Raw genomic sequence first — 19336 nt, 5'->3', positions numbered from 1 at the left:
TCACCTCCCAAAACCACAACCTTCCCCCCAAAAGGTTTTTGATAATTTCCGTCATTAACCGTTCTCATAACATCTTTAAAAGTTCTGTCAAAGACTTCAAAACACATTCGATTCATCATCGGTACTTCATCCCAAATAAAAAATATTTAATAAATATTAAAATCAAAATGTAATGTTTTGTAAAATCTAAAAATTTAATTTTAAATGTTAGAGAAATAAGCTACCCACAAAAACATCATTAAAGATATTTATATTATATTAATTTATAAATAGACAGTGGGTATGAAATTTATTAAGAAACATATTAATATTAATATATTGTTTTTCGTAGTAATATTTTTCCTGTTATTCTTACACGTCTTTAGTTAAAGACACTATCTTTATTCATTTAGTCATACTAACCTAGTTTTATGTTTAGTGGTTATTTTCTAAAATATATTAAAGAAATACGATTCTTTATTTGTAAAAGGTGTGAAAAAAAAAAGAATTAAAAATAAATAAATTGAGTAAAAATATTAAAGAAACTCCTCGCATTAATGCGGTATAAAGCTAGACACCATAATATTCTGCGAATCGTTAGACTCTTCCATTGACTCATATTTTTGTATTTCTGTTTACTACGTGTCTGCGAAGAAAAACCTTAAAAGTGAAAGTGAAAATCAAGAACCAATAAGTATTTTGAACATCCCTACTCAATTAGAGATATTTTAGCATTGAATAAATATATTTTATAAAATAGAATTAGATTTAAATTTCATTTTTTAATATAGTATTAGAATTATTTTTAAAGTTTATTGGATTAAAAGTTTACTTAGATCACCAAATAATATATAATAATCTCACGTAAGAGATGATAATACTGTAGAAAGATGACTGTTTTATAAAATTAAATTAAACTTGAAAAAGTACATTTCTTAAAAAAGAAAAAAAAATTGTAAGCAAAAGAGATTTGAAAAAAAATAAAGAGAGAACGGAATCAGACAATATAAAAGGTAGAAAATGAGAGAATGTATTTTGTAAAATGAAATGTAGAAAGCAAACGCTGAGGTGTATATATAAAGCAATGTAGGAGAAAAGAAAAGCACATTACAAAGCCCACTACAAGGCCCAATTAAAACTTAAATAAGGATTTTAACACAGCTATGTTTCCACGCGTGCGTGATCTGTGAAAGATACTTTTGAGAAAATTCAAAGACTTTTCCAAGAGTTGATTTGTGTACAAACAAAGGCACTGAGAGTTGCAAGAGAAAAGAGAGAAAATTGATTCCAATGTCAGGAAGTCCTTCATCATTCCCCGTGTCTGCTTCTCTAACAAAGCATGATGTGTTTCTCAGCTTCAGAGGGGAAGACACACGTGACAACTTCATTCGTCACCTTCATGCAGCACTGCAAAGGAAGAACATTCAAGCATATATTGACGAGAGACTACCCCGGGGCGAAGAAATTTCACCTGCACTACTCTCTGCAATAGAAGAATCAAAGATTTATGTCATCGTTTTCTCCCAAAACTATGCATCTTCCACTTGGTGCTTGAATGAACTCACTAAGATACTTGAATGCAAGAAGAGATATGGAAGGGATGTGATACCTGTTTTCTACAAGGTGGATCCATCAACTATTAGGAAGCAGGAACAAAGATTCAAAGAAGCATTTGATGAGCATGAACAGCGGCTTAAGCACGACATGGACAGAGTGCAAGGATGGAAGGATGCTCTAACCGAAGCTGCTGAACTTGCAGGCTGGGATTCAAAAGTCACCAGGTCATTATATTTGTTACACGCACTTTCGAGATAATCAGGATCTCTTTTCATTTACTAAAATTGTGTTCATCTCACCATAAATCAAGTGCTTCTTTTTTTCATTTCTCTTAGTCGGTCATGGATCTGAACCATATCACATCTTATAGCTTAACTTTGTACCTACAAGTCTGCTCCCTAGTATCAGAAGTCACATACGGTTACTGTAGAATTTCTGCGATCTTGATTTGCAATTACTAAACCAACCAAACTAATATAGGAAGATAACGTCCTAAACTTACCTTCAACTTTTTAATTTATTTATTTTATCCAGAACTCGAAACTAGAATCGATATGTGAATCTATTCAATGATGTTCACTCCTCTTGACTCTGAATTTTTCTTTAGTTTAGTTTAGCTTTTGTGCTTGAATTCTTATACTTTATTTTCTAAATCATCTGCCAGGAATGACCACAAACTTGTTGAAAAAATTGTGGAAGATATTTTGGGAAAATTGAATCTTTATTCCACCAGTTATGATCAAGGAATCATCGGCATTCAAAAACATATTGAAGGAATTCAGTCCTTGTTGCATCCTGAGTCACCGGATGTTCGGATCATAGGAATTTGGGGCATGGGAGGAATAGGAAAAAGTACAATTTGTGATCAAATATATCAGAAATTGGCATTGCAGTTTGATTCCAGCAGCCTTGTTTTAGACGTTCAAGAAAAAATACAAAGAGATGGAATAGACAGTATCAGAACAAAATATCTGTCTGAGCTTCTAAAGGAAGAGATAAAGAATTCCTCTGATTTATCATATTACAAAGAAAGGCTCAAACGGACAAAGGCTCTCCTCATTCTTGATGATGTTACCGATTCAGCTCAACTTCAAAAATTAATAGGATGGAGTGATAGTTTTAGGCAGGGCAGTAGAATCATTATGACCAGTAGAGACAGACAAGTGCTTAAGAATGCTAGAGCTGATGATATCTACGAAGTTAAGGAGTTGAATTCTGATGATTCTCTAAGACTTTTTAGTTTACATGCTTTTAAACAAAAATCTTCAGAAGAAATTGCTTACAAGGAACTGTCAGGAAAGGTGTTGAGTTATGCAAAAGGGATTCCGTTAGCTCTCCAGATTTTGGGCTCATTGCTTTGTGACAGAACAAAAGAAGCATGGGAAAGTCAGTTGCAAAAGTTGAAAAAGGGCCAACATCATGGTATTTTCAATGTATTAAAATTAAGTTATGATGGGCTCGAGGAGGTGGAGAAGAATATATTTCTTGACATTGCTTGCTTTTATAGAGGATACCAGGAGATTGTGCTGGCAGAAATACTTGATGACTGCAATGGTTTCTCTACTAAGATTGTAATGGATGTTCTCAAAGATAGGTGCCTAATATCTGTCTTTAATGGTATTATTATGATGCACGATCTAATACAAGAAATGGGTCAAGAAATTGTTCGTAAAGAGTGTCGTCGGCATCCTGGAAAACGCAGCCGACTGTTTAATGCTGAGGAAATTTGTGATGTTTTAAGAAAAAACAAGGTATATTCTGTTGTTACTTTGTGAAAAAACTGCAAACTATTGAGCTGTCATTAAACATCCAGAAATGCAACTGTTTTAGGACAGATGATCCTTAGCTAGAGCATCAAAGATAATATAAAAACCATATCTTTTTTTCCTACCCCTACTCTTCGTCTCTGCCTCCTCTTATAGATGACTCGGTCCCTGGTATAGATGACTCGGTCCCTACCTAGTCTCTGTAACCAACGGCTTAATTTCTCATAAATTTCCATTACTCTCCTTCAGTAACGCTTCCTTCTCCTTTATGTCACTTCATGATCAGTATCCGAAGGTTACCATATCTCATCAATCTGCCCATAACCATACAGCAACATTTCATGCTTTTTTTTTCTAATTACATTGATTTACTTTCAGGGGTTAGATGCAATACAGTGTATATCACTAGATACGAGCAAAGTAAATGAAGTTGTAGTACATGCACAAAGTTTCGAAAAGATGGACAATCTTAGGATGCTTATGCTCAACACGCCAAAATACACGTCAAATGTGTCTCTTGAATCATCTATTGTAGGTCTGCCAGACACTCTAAAGATTCTTTATTGGAAACATTTCCCTCAAAGATCTTTGCCTCCAAACTTTTGCCCGCAAAATCTAGTGACCCTCGAAATGCCATACTGCCATCTTGAACAACTCTGGGAAGGAGATCAGGTTTTTCAAGCTATTTATGTTCCTTTGTGTTCTAAACTTTCAAAGATAAAAATAAATTAGACAAGAATGTTTTCTGTATTATACATCTACATGTTTTCATTTGCAATTCCTTTGTGCTTCTCCACATTATTCGATTTGAAATTTCTTTTATTTGAACCACACAGTTATACATATATCATAAGAATCATACTCAGCATGTTTCTAATTAAAGATAGTTATAAATTTAGTAGCATGTAGAAGAGTTTGCATCCTCTTTTTAGGTATATAGTCTAATGGCCAATCATAAAACTTCATATTCCTTAATACATAAAGACAAGTAAGTAAGATCATGTGACAAGATAATTTCTGTATCACCCAATTAACTCAAAAATTAAAAATGACATATATTCTATTGGAAATATAAAAAATTTGAGTACTTAAATAATTAAAAAATTTAATAAAAAAATTAATTAAAAATGTCTTACTGGATACTCAAAACCTAATTAAGTATTTTTTTATTATTATAACATAAACTTCAATATAATATACAACAAATTATGTATTTAATAAAATAAATTATGGAAAGATGGTCATCGATTATAAATTACTATCATCAGACAACACCATTTTATTTTGTCAGTTGATACATGCATGATATAAAGTATTTCCACACTGTCATCGATTATAAATTACTATCATCAGTTTTTAAATACATAATAAGTTTAGGTTCAAATTATTAGGATGTAATTTGAGGTAGGGAACAAAAACACGTTAAATTTTGTGGTTTTTTATAATAACTATTAAATTTATAGCCACAGTTTTGTTAGTTGACAGTGTGATTTTTTTTAACAGTGGTTTTGAAGTAATGTAAAATATAAAGTGAATAGATTAGATGATGTAGCTAATATTTTACCGAAGAAAAATAGATAAAGTAGTTTTTATTTGTTACCTCATTCATTTCCTATTTGTGGCAGAATTTACCCAACTTGAAAAGGCTCGACCTGAGTTATTCTCGGAAACTTACTAGAATACCAGACCTTTCTATGTCACCAAATATTGAAGAAATAATTCTGAAAAGTTGTGAAAAGTTGATTGAAGTTCACTCTTGGATATTCCTCAACAAGCTCAGTTGTTTATGTTTAGATGATTGTAATGATCTGAATAGTGTAAATATTCCCAGCAACATTTTATCCACATCACCAGGATGGATTACTCTTTCCCGTTGTCCGAAGCTTAATATGTTTTCGATCAGTAAACCCAGATTCCCTCATGTGATACTGGAGCGTCAACTTCAAACTTTCTCAATATTCCCTCGTCAGGAACCGGATATGACGAATTTCTCAGGACGGCGTGGTAAACGTCGACACCGTGGTCCTTTTTTCCCAACTTCCAGTGAAATTTTCTCAATTACTTTTGACAGATATAAGGAAGAAGAAGTGGCTAATGATACTATATGTTTTAAAGTGTTCACAAAACTCATGAAGCTCTGTCACTTCAACTTTAATCGCAAGAAGCTCTGTTACTTAGATCTCTCTCACTGTTCTTCCCTTACAATCTTTCCATTTCACCTTTCTGATATGAAATTCATAAAGAAACTTTCTCTCAGTGGTTGCTCAAAATTGGAAAATTTACCCGAGATTCAGGACACGTTGGAAGATCTAGTGGTGCTCATCTTAGACGGCACAGCCATACAGGCACTACCTTCATCCTTGTGCCGTTTGGTAGGGCTTCAAGGACTGAGTTTGCGCAGTTGCTTGAATCTTGAGATTATTCCATCTTCCATTGGAACCCTCACCAGACTATGCAAGTTAGACCTTACCCACTGTAATTCACTTCAAACTTTTCCAAGCACCATTTTCAATTTGAAGTTGAGGAACCTTGATTTGCGTGGTTGCTCAAGGCTGAGGACCTTCCCAGAGATCGCGGAGCCGGCTCATACTTTTGCTCACATTAACTTAACATCTACGGCTGTTAAAGAACTGCCTTCCTCATTTGGCAATTTCGTTAATCTTCGATCCCTGGAACTCCAAGAGTGCATTCATCTCGAGTCACTTCCAAACTCCATTGTTAATCTGAAGCTTCTCTCTAAACTTGATTGTTCGGGGTGTGCCAAATTAACAGAAATCCCAAGCCACATCGGTCGCTTGACGTCATTAATGGAACTGTCACTGCGTGATAGCGGAATCGTGAACCTTCCTGAGAGCATTGCTCATCTTTCAAGCTTGAACTCGCTCGATTTAAGCGACTGCAAAAAACTTGAATCCATCCCACAGATTCCACCATTTCTAAAACAACTCGTGGCATTGGATTGCCCATCCATCAGAAGAGTGATGTCAAATTCTCTTGTTCCAAACTTCTCAAACTCCAAAGAGGGTGTCTTCAAATTTCATTTCACCAATGCTCAGCAACTGGATTCAGGTGCTCGTGCTAACATTGAGGAGGATGCATGGGTTAGGATGACCGACGATGCATATAGGTCTGTGTTCTTCTGTTTTCCAGGGAATGCAGTTCCTCGTTGGTTCCATTCTCGTGGGAAGGGACATTCAGTGACTATAAATGAAGATTTAAGTTTCTGCAGCGATGATAGGCTCACTGGTTTCGCTTTGTGTGTGGTTTTTGGAGTGTTAGATACGAAAGCTGTTAAATGTAGATATGGTTCTTTTGGTTACAGTCTAAAATTTGAATCTGATGATGATGATGGCACACAGATCATTCTAAATAATGATGTGTTAAACAGCTATTTCAAATGGAATGGTGAACACAGATGTGTTGATGAAGATCACACATTCGTGTGGAAATTTAACATGGAGTCCCTAACGGCGAGCCGCAAGAGCCTTAGGGTCTGTGATGCTCGCAGCTTCACTTTTGAGATCAGTCTGTATAGTTACAAATCAGGTGTGAGAGTGATGGCATCAGACATCACAATAAAAGAATGCGGCATATGCCCCCTTTATACCAAAAAGAAAGATGATAAATATGGTGGTGATGTTGACATTGAAGAATCCAGTGGAAGCAATGTTGCACAGTCTTCAAGAGAAACAAGGAAAGATAGGAAGAGAAAGGCCGAAAGCTACCCTGTCAACTAGTCTCTTCCTCTTCTGCTAATTAGTCTTTCATTGGTCAGGATCTAAACTGAGTTATCATAAGTTTCAACACGTTGAATTTTTATTATGAATTTCTCGTTTTTAATTTATTTTGTTTTATTTACATTTTCAATGGCATTTTAGGAGTGGGTTCGTTCAATTGTTGACAAAGATTTCTAAGTTATTGTTAGATATAGTTTGATGTTTCTGTTCAGCATGAGATGGGTTTCTCTGTTGTCCCAGAGTTGCATTTTCTTGAAACTCTTCATATATAGTTTCATTAACTTTTTTAGCATATTTGGGTTGCATTTGCAGTGAAGGCATTATGAAATCCTGAGGAGCTCCATTTGAAAGGGTAATTGGTAAATCCTCTTCTTACTTTTCTCCATCCTATGGAACCTTATAATCCCAGTTTTACAACAATGTACCTGTTTATGCCAATTAATGCTGATTGAATATCATATCATTGTATTAGGTTTGTGCATGGAGTTGGAAAACCAGAAAATTCTCAGCTTGGTTAAGTGGAACCTCATTTCTTATTGATCTTGGTTTTTTCACATTGAGGCACCTTGTTTCATGTGAGTGATGGCTTATAAATGTTGTTGGTGTGTGAGATTGTTAATTCTTTATAATTGTAGTTTAACAGTAAAGTTGAAGACAGCTTATAATTGTTTGAAGAATATAAGTGTAAAGACTCCTATCTTATATGTTATGTTATTAAGAGAGGATGTTTATTAATTATCATCTTATGGATTTCAGTAGTTTTTAGGAGCTTTTCTAAGTTTCTGATTTCTTTAAAAACATAAAACCATAAATGCATAATATAATTTAAATTTTGAATAAATATCACAAACCTCATTTTATAACTCATTTTATAAGTAATAGATTTGAAATAAAATGCATTTTTTTTCTAAAACCATCTTTATCCATCTAAGTATGAATGACTAAACTACATTTTAATTTTTACATAACATTATTAAGAAAGATTAATTTGCATAGTAATATTTTAAGTTGTTGAATATTAATATATAAGTAGGGTTCTTTTAGTTTAATTTCCATATTTTACATAAAACTTTGTGAAATAGGTAGAAAAAAATGTGAGAATGATTTGAGTGTGGAAATGGAATGAGATGAATGAAATCTAAGGTGAGAATAATTAATCGTGCACTGAACCCTTTAATGTGTCATTAAGAAAGGAAAATTAAATAGAAAAACATTTAAAATATCAATTGCACTTTAGAAAAGAAAAATCACAAAGGGATCCATTAAGTATTCTATATGCTAGAAAGTACAAATATTATTGAAGGTTTATTATAAACGCAGAAATAATTTGTTAATATTTCTTTAATCATCCTCCGAATTAATTATTTTTTAAATTAAAAAAATTGTTAAAAAACACATCTTAATTAAAAATATTATTTAATTTTATTTTAAAGATTTTTAAATTTGAAATAAATAAATGTTATTTATATTTTTTATCCAATATCTATGTTTAAAAAAAATAATACTCATGAATATAATAAATTAAAATAAGTAATAAGTAAAAGTATAATTGTCAATATTGTTCTGTGTTCCTTTTCAAATAGTATAATTTTAACAAAAGCTTGTTTATTTCTATACGTCATTCTTTAAATTTCAAAATAACATTATTTTTTTAACTATACATTCTACGTAATACACCTAAATATACAGTGAAATAAAATAAATTAAAAGAATAATTATAACATCCTTAACTATCTTATTAAATTTTAATTTATTATGTCATAGTATATAAATAACATTTACATTGTAATATTATCATATCATAAAGCATTATCCATTCATATATGGATTTTCAAATATATACATCATCAAAATAAAACACCAAAGAATTAAAAGAAAAAGCTTTCCATTGAATATGTAACGAGTATTTATTTTATATTTTTTATAAGCATGAATTGGTTAAAATATTGACATTAAAAAGTTGTAATCACTTACAGTTTACAAAATGATAAATTTTCAAAAGATTTAATTCAATTTCATAGGCTGGAGAAAACAAATCAAAAGATAGCCAAGCAAAGAAGACAAATGTTGTCAAAATGGCTCGAGTCCATGAAATTGGGGCTTAAGCCCAGAGAAATCTCCTTAAAACAGGAAAAATTCGTTGAGTGAATTTGAGGCAGAGAACATCCAAACAATAGCCGCTTAAATTTGCTTACCATAAGAAAATTTCTTTGAGCAAATTTGAGTTCGAAAGTACTCCAAAATCTGGATGTAAGTTTGCTTAAGTACAGGAAAAAAAAACATTGAGCGGATTTGAGGCCAAGAGCACATCAAACTCTACATGTCCAAATTCGCTTGACACATATAAATTTCGTTAAGCGGATTTGATGCTGAGAGCATATATACCTCATTAAAATCCAATTTGTCAAGTAAAAATAAAGGTTAAACTTCATAAAGCATATAACAATTCATTTAAATCATTGTTAGAGATTCTACATCGACTAGGGATACATAGCTCACTTTATAAATTAGTTTTGTAAGGTTGAGTTAAATTTAAAGTTTATTTTTTATTGTGGTATCAGAGTCATCTAAAAACTATCATAACGAGATTTTGCTGAACTTATCAGTCCACCTAACCTCGACGTGAGGGGTGTATTGGGTTTAAAACTTTCAATCTTTTTCATCAATTAACATCTATTTCAATCAACAAAGCAAACATTATAATAAAATTTTGGAATTTGTCACCGTATCACCTTTATATATAGATAAATAGAAAACTAAAAACTAATTCATTATTCATTCCCATAAATCCAAAGTGAGATTCTATTATCAACCTCACGAAAAAATATGGTTAGAAATATAAAAAAAAAAAGACAAAAAGAAAAAACTTTTATAAAATTGAATATTATTTTAAAATAAAACCTATTTTTTATTTATATATAATTTTTACTTTAATAATAAAATATTTTATTTTAATTATATCAACTACTCTAAAATTATTTTTATAAGTGATTATGTTTATAATAGTCAAATTATTTAAAAGTGCATTAAATTTAAAAATGAATATTTTTCTTAATTTATTTAAAAAAACTACTGTTATGAAATAACGCGAAGTACAAGAAATGACCAGAAACGTTCATTATTTGTTATAATTGATATTAATTAGTATGTCCATCAAGCAAATAATGGTGGAGCAATTAGGGTTCGCAATCAGAGCGCCTTTTCCCGTTCCAACTTTGATGTGTTGCATCGTTTGGGGCTTCACTTCGGGAATAACCAGCGTCACCTTCTCGTCCATCCCAAATGCGGAGCTATAGTCTACCACCGCCGGCGCTAAAGAGCGCAATGTCGACGCCGTCGAAGCTATCCGCTGTGAGCTCCTCCACGACGTAGTCCCTGTCCTCGAAGATGATGCGGCGGCCGGCGGAGAGCTGCGAGGCCAGCATTTTGATGGAACGGTAGGGGAAGTCGCGGTCGGAGAGGAACTCCTCGCCAACGGCGCCGGTGACGCCGACGACGGCGATGGCGGGGCCGTCATCGCGGAGGGACATTCGGACCCTGGTGGGCCCCGAGGTGGGCTTGGGCCGGAAGGAGGCCCGATAAGAGGTGGTTGTGGCGCGAACGGAGAGTGAAGCCATCACGCTGTTGGCGGCTGGTGATGAGTAGTAAGTAACTAAGGAATACACTCAAACTAAGTTTTGTTTTTTAAATATGAGAATAAAAAATATTTTATAAATATTAAAATCAAAATGTAATGTTTTGTAGAATCTACAAATTTAATTTTAAATGTTAGAGAAATAAGACATCATTAGATATTTATAATATATTAATTTATAAATAGATAGTGGGTATGAAATTTATTAAGAAACATATTAATATTAATATATTGTTATTCCTATTATTCTTACAAGTCTTTAAAATAGAGATACTCAATCGATTCAATAAAGTTCATTTTTTAATATATTTTTATCATATTCATTTAAAATTTATTTTATCTAGAATTTATTGAATCTATTGTCTTATCCGCAAATCATAAATAATATATACGCAGATCATTAATAATATATAGTACTAATTGATGATTAGCATAATTATAGTATATGATTAAATTAGAATTATAGTGTATTTCTTAATAAAAACAAAAGAATTATAAGCAAGAGGATGAGAGAAAAAGATAAAGAGAGGACGGAATCAGGCAAGATAAATGACACAGAATGAGAGAATGTATTTTGTAAAATGAAATGTAGAAAGCAAAAGTGGAGGTGTATATATAAAGCAATATAGGAGAAAAGAAAAGCAGATTACAAAGCCCACTACAAGGCCCAATTAAAACTTAAATAAGGATTTTATCTAAGAAGACGTAGCTATGTTTCCACACGTGATAATGATATAAATCTAGATTCCATACTTATTTTGCAATTTGTTGACTATTCTATTAAATTAATATTTTTCTTTTTCTTTAGTTTCTGCTGACTACGATGTCTGACCAGAACACATATCTGTGAAAGGAATGTTAAGAAAATTGAAAGACTTTTTCAAAAGTTGACTTGTGTTTTATAATGAGTCCAGAGCAGCAGAGTAGATTTGTGGTAGAAACAGTACAAAGAAAGAGACCTGAGAATTGCAGAGAAAGGAGAGAAAATTGACTCCAATGTCAGAAAGTCCTTCATCATTGGCCGTGTCTACTTCTCTAACAAGGCATGATGTGTTTCTCAGCTTCAGAGGCGAAGACACACGTGACAACTTCATTAGCCACCTTTATGCAGCACTGCAAAGGAAGAACATTGAAGCATATATTGATTATAGACTACTCAGGGGCGAAGAAATTTCACCTGCACTGCTCTCTGCAATAGAAGAATCAAAGATTTATGTCATCGTTTTCTCCCAAAACTATGCATCTTCCACTTGGTGCTTGAATGAACTCAGTAAGATACTTGAATGCAAGAAGAGATTTGGAAGGGATGTGATACCTGTTTTCTACAAGGTGGATCCATCAACTATTAGGAAGCAGGAAGAAAGATACAAAGAATCATTCGATGATCATGAACAGCGGTTTATGCACGACATGGTCAAAGTGCAAGGATGGAAGGATGCTCTAACCGAAGCTGCTGGACTTTCAGGCTGGGATTCAAAAGTCACCAGGTCATTCTATTTGTTACACGCACTTTCGAGATAAACAGGATTTCTTTTCATTTACTAAAATTGTGTTCATCTCACCATAAATCAAGTCTTTCTTTTTTCATTTCTCTTAGTCGGTCATGGATCTGAACCATATCATGTTATAGCTTAACTTTGTACCTACAAGTCTTCTCCTTGGTATCATAAGTCACAAACGGTTACTGTAGTATTTTTGCCATCTTGATTTGCAATTTCTAAACCAACCAAACTAATATACGAAGATAACGTCCTATACTTACCTTCAACTTTTTAATTTATTTATTTTATCCAAAACTCGAAACTAGAATCGATATGTGAATCTATTCAATGATGTTCACTCCTCTTAACTCTGATTTTTTCTTTAGTTTAGTTTAGCTTTTGTGCTTGAATACTTATACTTTATTTTCTAAATCATCTGCCAGGCCAGAACACACACTTGTTGAAGAAATTGTGGAAGATATTTTGAGAAAATTGAATCGTTATTCCACCAGTTATGATCAAGGAATCATCGGCATTGAAAAACACATTGAAGGAATTCAGTCCTTGTTGCATCTTGAGTCACCGCATGTTCGGATCATAGGAATTTGTGGCATGGGAGGAATAGGAAAAACTACAATTTGTTATCAAATATATCACACATTGGCTTTGCAGTTTGGTTCCAGCAGCCTTGTTTTAGACGTTCAAGAAAAAATACAAAAAGATGGAATAGACAGTATCAGAACAAAATATCTGTCTGAGCTTCTAAAGGAAGAGATAAAGAAATCCCATGGTTTATCATATTACAATGAAAGGCTGAAACGGACAAAGGCTCTCCTCATTCTTGATGATGTTACCGATTCAGCTCTACTTAAAAAATTAATAGGAGGGAGTGATAGTTTTGGGCAGGGCAGTAGAATCATTATGTCCAGTAGAGACAGACAAGTGCTTAAGATTGCTGGAGCTGATGATATCTACGAAGTTAAGGAGTTGAATTTGGATGATTCTCTGATACTTTTTAGTTTACATGCTTTTAAACAAAAATCTTCAGAAGAAATTGGTTACAGGGAACTGTCAGAAAAGGTGTTGAGATATGCAAAAGGGATTCCATTAGCTCTCCAGATTTTGGGGTCATTGCTTTATGGCAGAACAAGAGAGGCATGGGAGAGTCAGTTGCAAAAGTTGAAAAAGGGCCAACATCTTGGTATTTTCAATGTATTAAAATTAAGTTATGATGGACTCGAGGAGGAGGAGAAGAATATATTTCTTGACATAGCTTGCTTTTATAGAGGACGCCAGGAGATTGTGGTAGCAGAAACACTTGCTGACTGTGGTTTCTCTTCTAAGATTGGAATGGATATTCTCAAAGATAGGGGCCTAATATCTGTCCTTCATGGTAGAATTGTGATGCACGATCTAATACAAGAAATGGGTAAAGAAATTGTTCGTAAAGAGTGTCCTCAGCATCCTGGAAAACGCAGCCGATTGTTTAAGACTGAAGAAATCTGTGAGGTTTTAAGAAAGAACAAGGTATATTCTGTTGTTACTTTGTGAAAAATTGCAAACTACTGAACTGTCATTAAGCATCCTGAAATGCAACATTTCATGCTTTTTTTTCTGATTACATTGATTTACTTTCAGGGTTCAGATGCAATACAGTGTATATCACTATATACGAGCAATGTAAAAGAAGTTGTAGTACATGCACAAAGTTTCGAAAAGATGGACAATCTTAGGATGCTTAGGCTCTACACGTTTGGATTGAAATCAAATGTGTCTCTTGAATCATCTCTTGTAGATCTGCCGGACACTTTAAAGATTCTTTATTGGGACAATTTCCTTCAAAGATTTTGGCCTCCAAACTTTTGCCCACAAAGTCTAGTGACCCTCAAAATGCCAGGCTGCAATCTTGAACAACTTTGGGAAGGAGATCAGGTTTTTCAAGCTATCTATGTTCCTTTGTGTTCTAAACTTTCAAAGATAAAAATAAATTATAGAAGCATGTTTTCTGTATTATATATATACAGGTTTTCTTTTGCAATTCCTGTGTGCCTTCTCCACATTATTCGATTTGAAATTTCTTTTATTTGAGTCATACTCAGCATGTTTCTAATTAAAGATAATTATAAATTTAATAGTATGTAGAAGAGTTTGCATCTTTTTTTAGGCATATCGTCTAATGGCCCATGAATGTATTATCTACTCATATTATTGATGATAGATATCTCCCCATGTTGTCTGTCATGCATTACATGATCTTCTTGAGTAACGGTTTGTTTGTTTTCTTACTTTATAAGAGATATTTGTATGTGCGTAGTCTCCTCTATTTGAAACGCACCCACTTAATATAATCATACTTGCTTACAATTACAGGATACATTACCAAAAAGAATTTTATATATATATATATATATGATATAACTCTAAATTCTCAAAATTATTTATATATAAATATACATCACAAAAATAGTAATATTTGATTCAATTATTTTTTTAATCCCTATATTAATAGACAAAATATAATTTCATCCTCCCAATTTTCAAAAGTTCAATTTAGTCTCAACTTTTTAAAACAACATATAAAGAAAATTCATAAACCTATTAGTTTAAGATTTTGGATTGAAAGTGATGTATATCTTATATGAATTTGTTTAGAGTTCATTAATGCCAAATATTTCTTAAGTTTAAGTGATATTATCCCAAAATCAAGATTTCACAAAAAAATTAAGGATGAGTAGAATAAAATGGAATTTTATATAGTTTAGTTATAATTTTCATCATTTCTGAAAAATAAATTAGTTTACCGAAGAAAAATAGATAAAGTAGTTTTTATTTGTTACCTCATTCATTTAGTATTTGTGGCAGAATTTACCCAAGTTGAAAAGGGTCGACCTGACTGGTTCTCTGAAACTTACTAGAATACCAGACCTTTCTATGTCACCAAATATTGAAGAAATAATTCTGAGTTCTTGTGAAAAGTTGATTGAAGTTCACTCCTCGATATTCCTCACCAAGCTCAGTTATTTATGTTTAGATAATTGTTCTAATCTCGAAAGTGTAAATATTCCCAGCAACATTTTATCCACATCACCAGGATGGATTAATATTTCCCGTTGTCCGAAGCTTAATATGTTTTCAACCAGTGAACCCAGATTCCCTCATGTCATACTCGAGCGTCAACGTCAAACTTTCTCAAGATTCCCTCGTCTGGAACCGGATATGATGAAAGAGATCAATTTCTCACGACGGCGTCGTAAACGTCGACGCCATGGTCTTTTCCCAACTTCCAGTCAAATTTTCTCAATTACTTTTGACAGATATAAGGAAGAAGAAGTGGCTAATAATACCATACACTTAAAAGTGTTCACAAAACTCAAGGAAGGTGTGTCCTTAACCTTTAGTCGCAAGCAGTTCTATCGCTTAGATCTCTCTCACTGTTCTTCTCTTACAATCTTTCCATTTCATCTTTCTGATATGAAATTCCTAAAGCAACTTTCTCTCCGGGGTTGCTCAAAATTGGAAAATTTACCCGAGATTCAGGACACGTTGGAAGATTTAACGGTGCTCATCTTAGACGACACAGCCATACAGGCACTACCTTCATCTTGGACACGTTTGGTAGGGCTTGAAGAACTGAGTTTGCACCGTTGCTTGAATCTTGAGATTATTCCATCTTCCATTGGAAGCCTCACCGGACTATGCAAGTTAGACCTTACCCACTGTAATTCACTTCAAACTTTTCCAAGCACCATTTTCAATTTGAAGTTGAGGAAGCTTGATTTGTGTGGTTGCTCAAGCCTGAGGACCTACCCAGATATCACGGAGCCGGCTCCTACTTTTGCTCACATTAACTTAACATCTACGGCTATTAAAGAACTGCCTTCCTCATTTGCCAATTTGGTTAATCTACGATCCCTGGAGCTCCGCAAATGCATTGATCTCGAGTCACTTCCAAACTCCATTGTTAATCTGAAGCTTCTCTCTAAACTTGATTGTTCAGGGTGTGCCAAATTAACAGAAATCCCAAGACATGTTGGTCGTTTGACGTCATTAATGGAACTCTCACTGCGTGATAGCGGAATCGTGAGCCTTCCTGAGAGCTTTGCTCATCTTTCGAGCTTGAAATCGCTTGATTTAAGCGAATGCGAAAAGCTTGAATGCATCCCACCGATTCCACCATTTCTAAAACAACTAGTGGCATTGGATTGCCCATCCGTTAGAAGAGTGATGTCAAATTCTCTTGTTCGAAACTTGTCAAATTCCAAAGAGGGTGTCTTCAAATTTCATTTCACCAATGCTCAACAACTGGATTCAGGTGGTCGTGCTAACATTGAGGAGGATGCAAGGCTTAGGATGATCGACGATACATATAGGTGTGTGTTCTTCTGTTTTCCAGGGAGTGCAGTTCCTGGTTGGTTCCATTTTCGTGGGAAGGGAGATTCAGTGACTATAAATGAAGATTTAAGTGTCTGCAGCGATGATAGGCTCACTGGTTTCGCTTTGTGTGTGGTAGTTGGAGTGTTAGATACGAATGATATTGAAGGTGGATATGGTTCTTTTGGTTACAGTCTAAAATTTGAATCTGATGATGATGGCACACAGATCATTCCAAATAATGATGTGTTCACCAGCTATTTCGAATGGGGTTATGAAGACAGAGGTCTTGATCAAGATCACACATTCGTTTGGAAATTTAACATGAAGTCCCTAAGGGCGAAGGGCATGAGCCTTAGGCTCTGTGATGCTCGCAGCTTCACTTTTGAGATCAGTCCGCGTGATTATGACGTTGGCATCACAATAAAAGAATGCGGCATATGCCCTCTTTATTCCAAAAAGAAAGATGATGAATATGGTGGTGCTGGTGAGATTGAAGAATCCAGTGGAAGCAATGTTGCACAGTCTTCAAGAGACACAAGGGAAGATAGGAAGAGGAAGGCCAGTCAACTAGTCTCTCTCCTGCTAATTAGTCTTTCATTGGTCAGGATCTAAACTGCCTTATCGTCAATACTTCTAAATTACAAGTTTCAACATGTTGAATTTTTATTTCGAAACTCTTCATATTCCGGTTTCATTAACTTCTTTAACATATTTGGGTTGCATTTGCAGTGAAGGAAGGGACTATGAAATCTTGAGGAGCTGCATTTGAAAGGGTAATTGGTAAATCCTCTTCTTACTTTTCTCCATCCTATGCAACCTCATATTCTCAGTTTTACGACAAGGTACCTCTTGATATTGAATATCATATCATTGTATTAGGTTTGTGCATGGAGCTGGAAAACCAGAAAATTCTCAGCTTGGTTAAGTGGAACCTCATTTCTTATTGATCTTGGTTTATTCACATTGAGGCACCTTGTTGCATGTGAGTGATGACTTATAAATGTTGTTGGTGTGTGATTCTTAATTCTTTATAATTGTAGTTTAACAGTAAAGTTGAAGACAGCTTATAATTGTTTGAAGAATATAAGTTTAAAGACTCCTATGTTATGTTATTAAGAGAGGGTGTTTATTAATTATCATCTTATGGATTTCTCTTTCTTTTAGTTCTCCTTCTTTATTCATGGAATTTCATTAGTTTTTGGGAGCTTTTCCAAGTTACTGATTCCTCTAAAAGCATAAAACCATAAATGCATAATATAATTGAAATTTTGAATAAATATATATAACTAATATATTTTATCGTCAAAATTAAAACTGATCATGTGGGATCTTTTAGAAATCACTTGATTCTTTTAAGTAATTACACGACTTTGAATACTCATAATTTTTATTGCTTACATTAAAAATAACATTTATATTGCTTACATCATAGCCCAAGAAAACAACATGTTAACGCAAAACAATTCAGCTAACAAATAATTATAATACCAAAAAAATCTTAAAAGAAACAAGTAATATTTTAATCTGTAAATGAAAACTATCATTTTAATATCTAAAAACGGAATTGTATAATTATAATTTCAACATTAAAAATAAAAAAATGAAATACTAGAGCGATAATTGTCCCTAGACTGCATTAATTAATTAATTTCATCAGAAACGCACCCAATTATCAGTTTCAACTAGAAAACATTTATATGCTATTCCAATAGAATTCCATATTATTTATTATTATTAATTCATCAATGAGTTTAGAGTTTAGATAACCTTTCAAATAAAATGCATTTTTTTCTTCTAAAACCATCTTTTTCCATCCAAGAATGACTAAACTACATTTTAAATTTTACATAACATTAAGAAAGATTAATTGTGGTAATAATTGTTACAAATATTATTAAGAAAGATTAATTTGCATACTAATATTTTAAATCGTTGAATATTAATATATAAGTAGGGTTCTTGAATTTTAATTTCCATTTTGAATTAAGGTGAGTAATTAATTATGCACTGAACTTTTTATGTGCATTAAGAAAGGAAAATTAAATAGAAAAACATTTAAAATATCAATTGTACTTTAGAAAAGAAAAATCACAAAAGGAATCCAGTAAGTATTCTATATGCTAGAAAGTACAAATATTATTGAAGGTTTATTATAAACGCATAAATAGATTGTTAATATTTTTTCAATCATCCTCTGAATTAATTATTTTGAAATTAAAAAAATTTGTAAAGAATATTTTTTTATATCTTAATTAAAAATATTATTTTATTTTAATTTTAAATATTTTTAAATTTGAAATAAATAAATTTTATTAATTTTTATCCAATATCTATGTTTAAGAAAAAATAATACTCATGAATATAATAAATTAAAATAAGTATCTAAGTCAAAGTATAATTGTCAAGAGTGTTGTTCTATGTTCCTTTTCAATGGTGGAATTTTAACAAAAGCTTGTTTCTTTCTATACGTCATTCTTTTAAATTTCAAAATAACATTATTTTTTCTTTTTAATTATATATTTTACGTAATACACCTAAATATACAATGAAATAAAAGAAACTAAATACACCTAAATATATAATGAAATAAAAAAAATTAAAAGAGATATTGTAACATCTTCATTGATCTTATCAAATTTTAAATTATCTCATGATATTTATTATATAAATAACATTTACATTATCATATTATTATATCATAAAATATTATCCTTTTATATAGAGATTTTTAAATATATATATACATCATTAAGATAAAACATCAAAAGAATAAAAAAGACAAAATTTTGTGATTTTTTTTTAAAATTT

At 32.6% G+C, this 19336-nt stretch overlaps 1 protein-coding gene and 1 long non-coding RNA gene across 2 annotated transcripts; both read left to right on the top strand.

The window, feature by feature from the left end:
- Positions 1–1198: 1198 nt before the first annotated feature.
- On the top strand, positions 1199–17682 carry LOC137809550 (probable disease resistance protein At4g19520). Its single transcript, XM_068610656.1, has 11 exons — positions 1199–1760; positions 2201–3287; positions 3681–3974; positions 4928–7038; positions 10185–10245; positions 10336–10591; positions 11638–12160; positions 12598–13681; positions 13793–14086; positions 15017–17308; positions 17408–17682. The coding sequence occupies exons 1-10, from the start codon at positions 1270–1272 to the stop codon at positions 17138–17140; spliced, it is 8325 nt and encodes a 2774-aa protein (XP_068466757.1). The 5' UTR covers positions 1199–1269; the 3' UTR covers positions 17141–17308; positions 17408–17682.
- Positions 7081–7794, top strand: LOC137812980 (uncharacterized). Its single transcript, XR_011081310.1, has 2 exons — positions 7081–7398; positions 7512–7794. It is a non-coding gene; the product is annotated as an uncharacterized lncRNA (long non-coding RNA).
- Positions 17683–19336: the final 1654 nt, after the last annotated feature.

Source organism: Phaseolus vulgaris, chromosome 2, assembly GCF_000499845.2.
Source record: "Phaseolus vulgaris cultivar G19833 chromosome 2, P. vulgaris v2.0, whole genome shotgun sequence".
NCBI classification, from domain to species: domain Eukaryota; kingdom Viridiplantae; phylum Streptophyta; class Magnoliopsida; order Fabales; family Fabaceae; genus Phaseolus; species Phaseolus vulgaris.
This window is presented reverse-complemented; position numbering and strand designations above follow the sequence as displayed.

Bases quoted from the DNA above. Each gene is read 5' to 3' on its own strand.
- LOC137809550 (XM_068610656.1), top strand. From the start codon at position 1,270: ATGTCAGGAAGTCCTTCATCATTCCCCGTGTCTGCTTCTCTAACAAAG. The intron at 3,288-3,680 runs GTATATTCTGTT...ATTTACTTTCAG, and splicing joins ATGTTTTAAGAAAAAACAAG to GGGTTAGATGCAATACAGTG. The intron at 12,161-12,597 runs GTCATTCTATTT...ATCATCTGCCAG, and splicing joins TGGGATTCAAAAGTCACCAG to GCCAGAACACACACTTGTTG.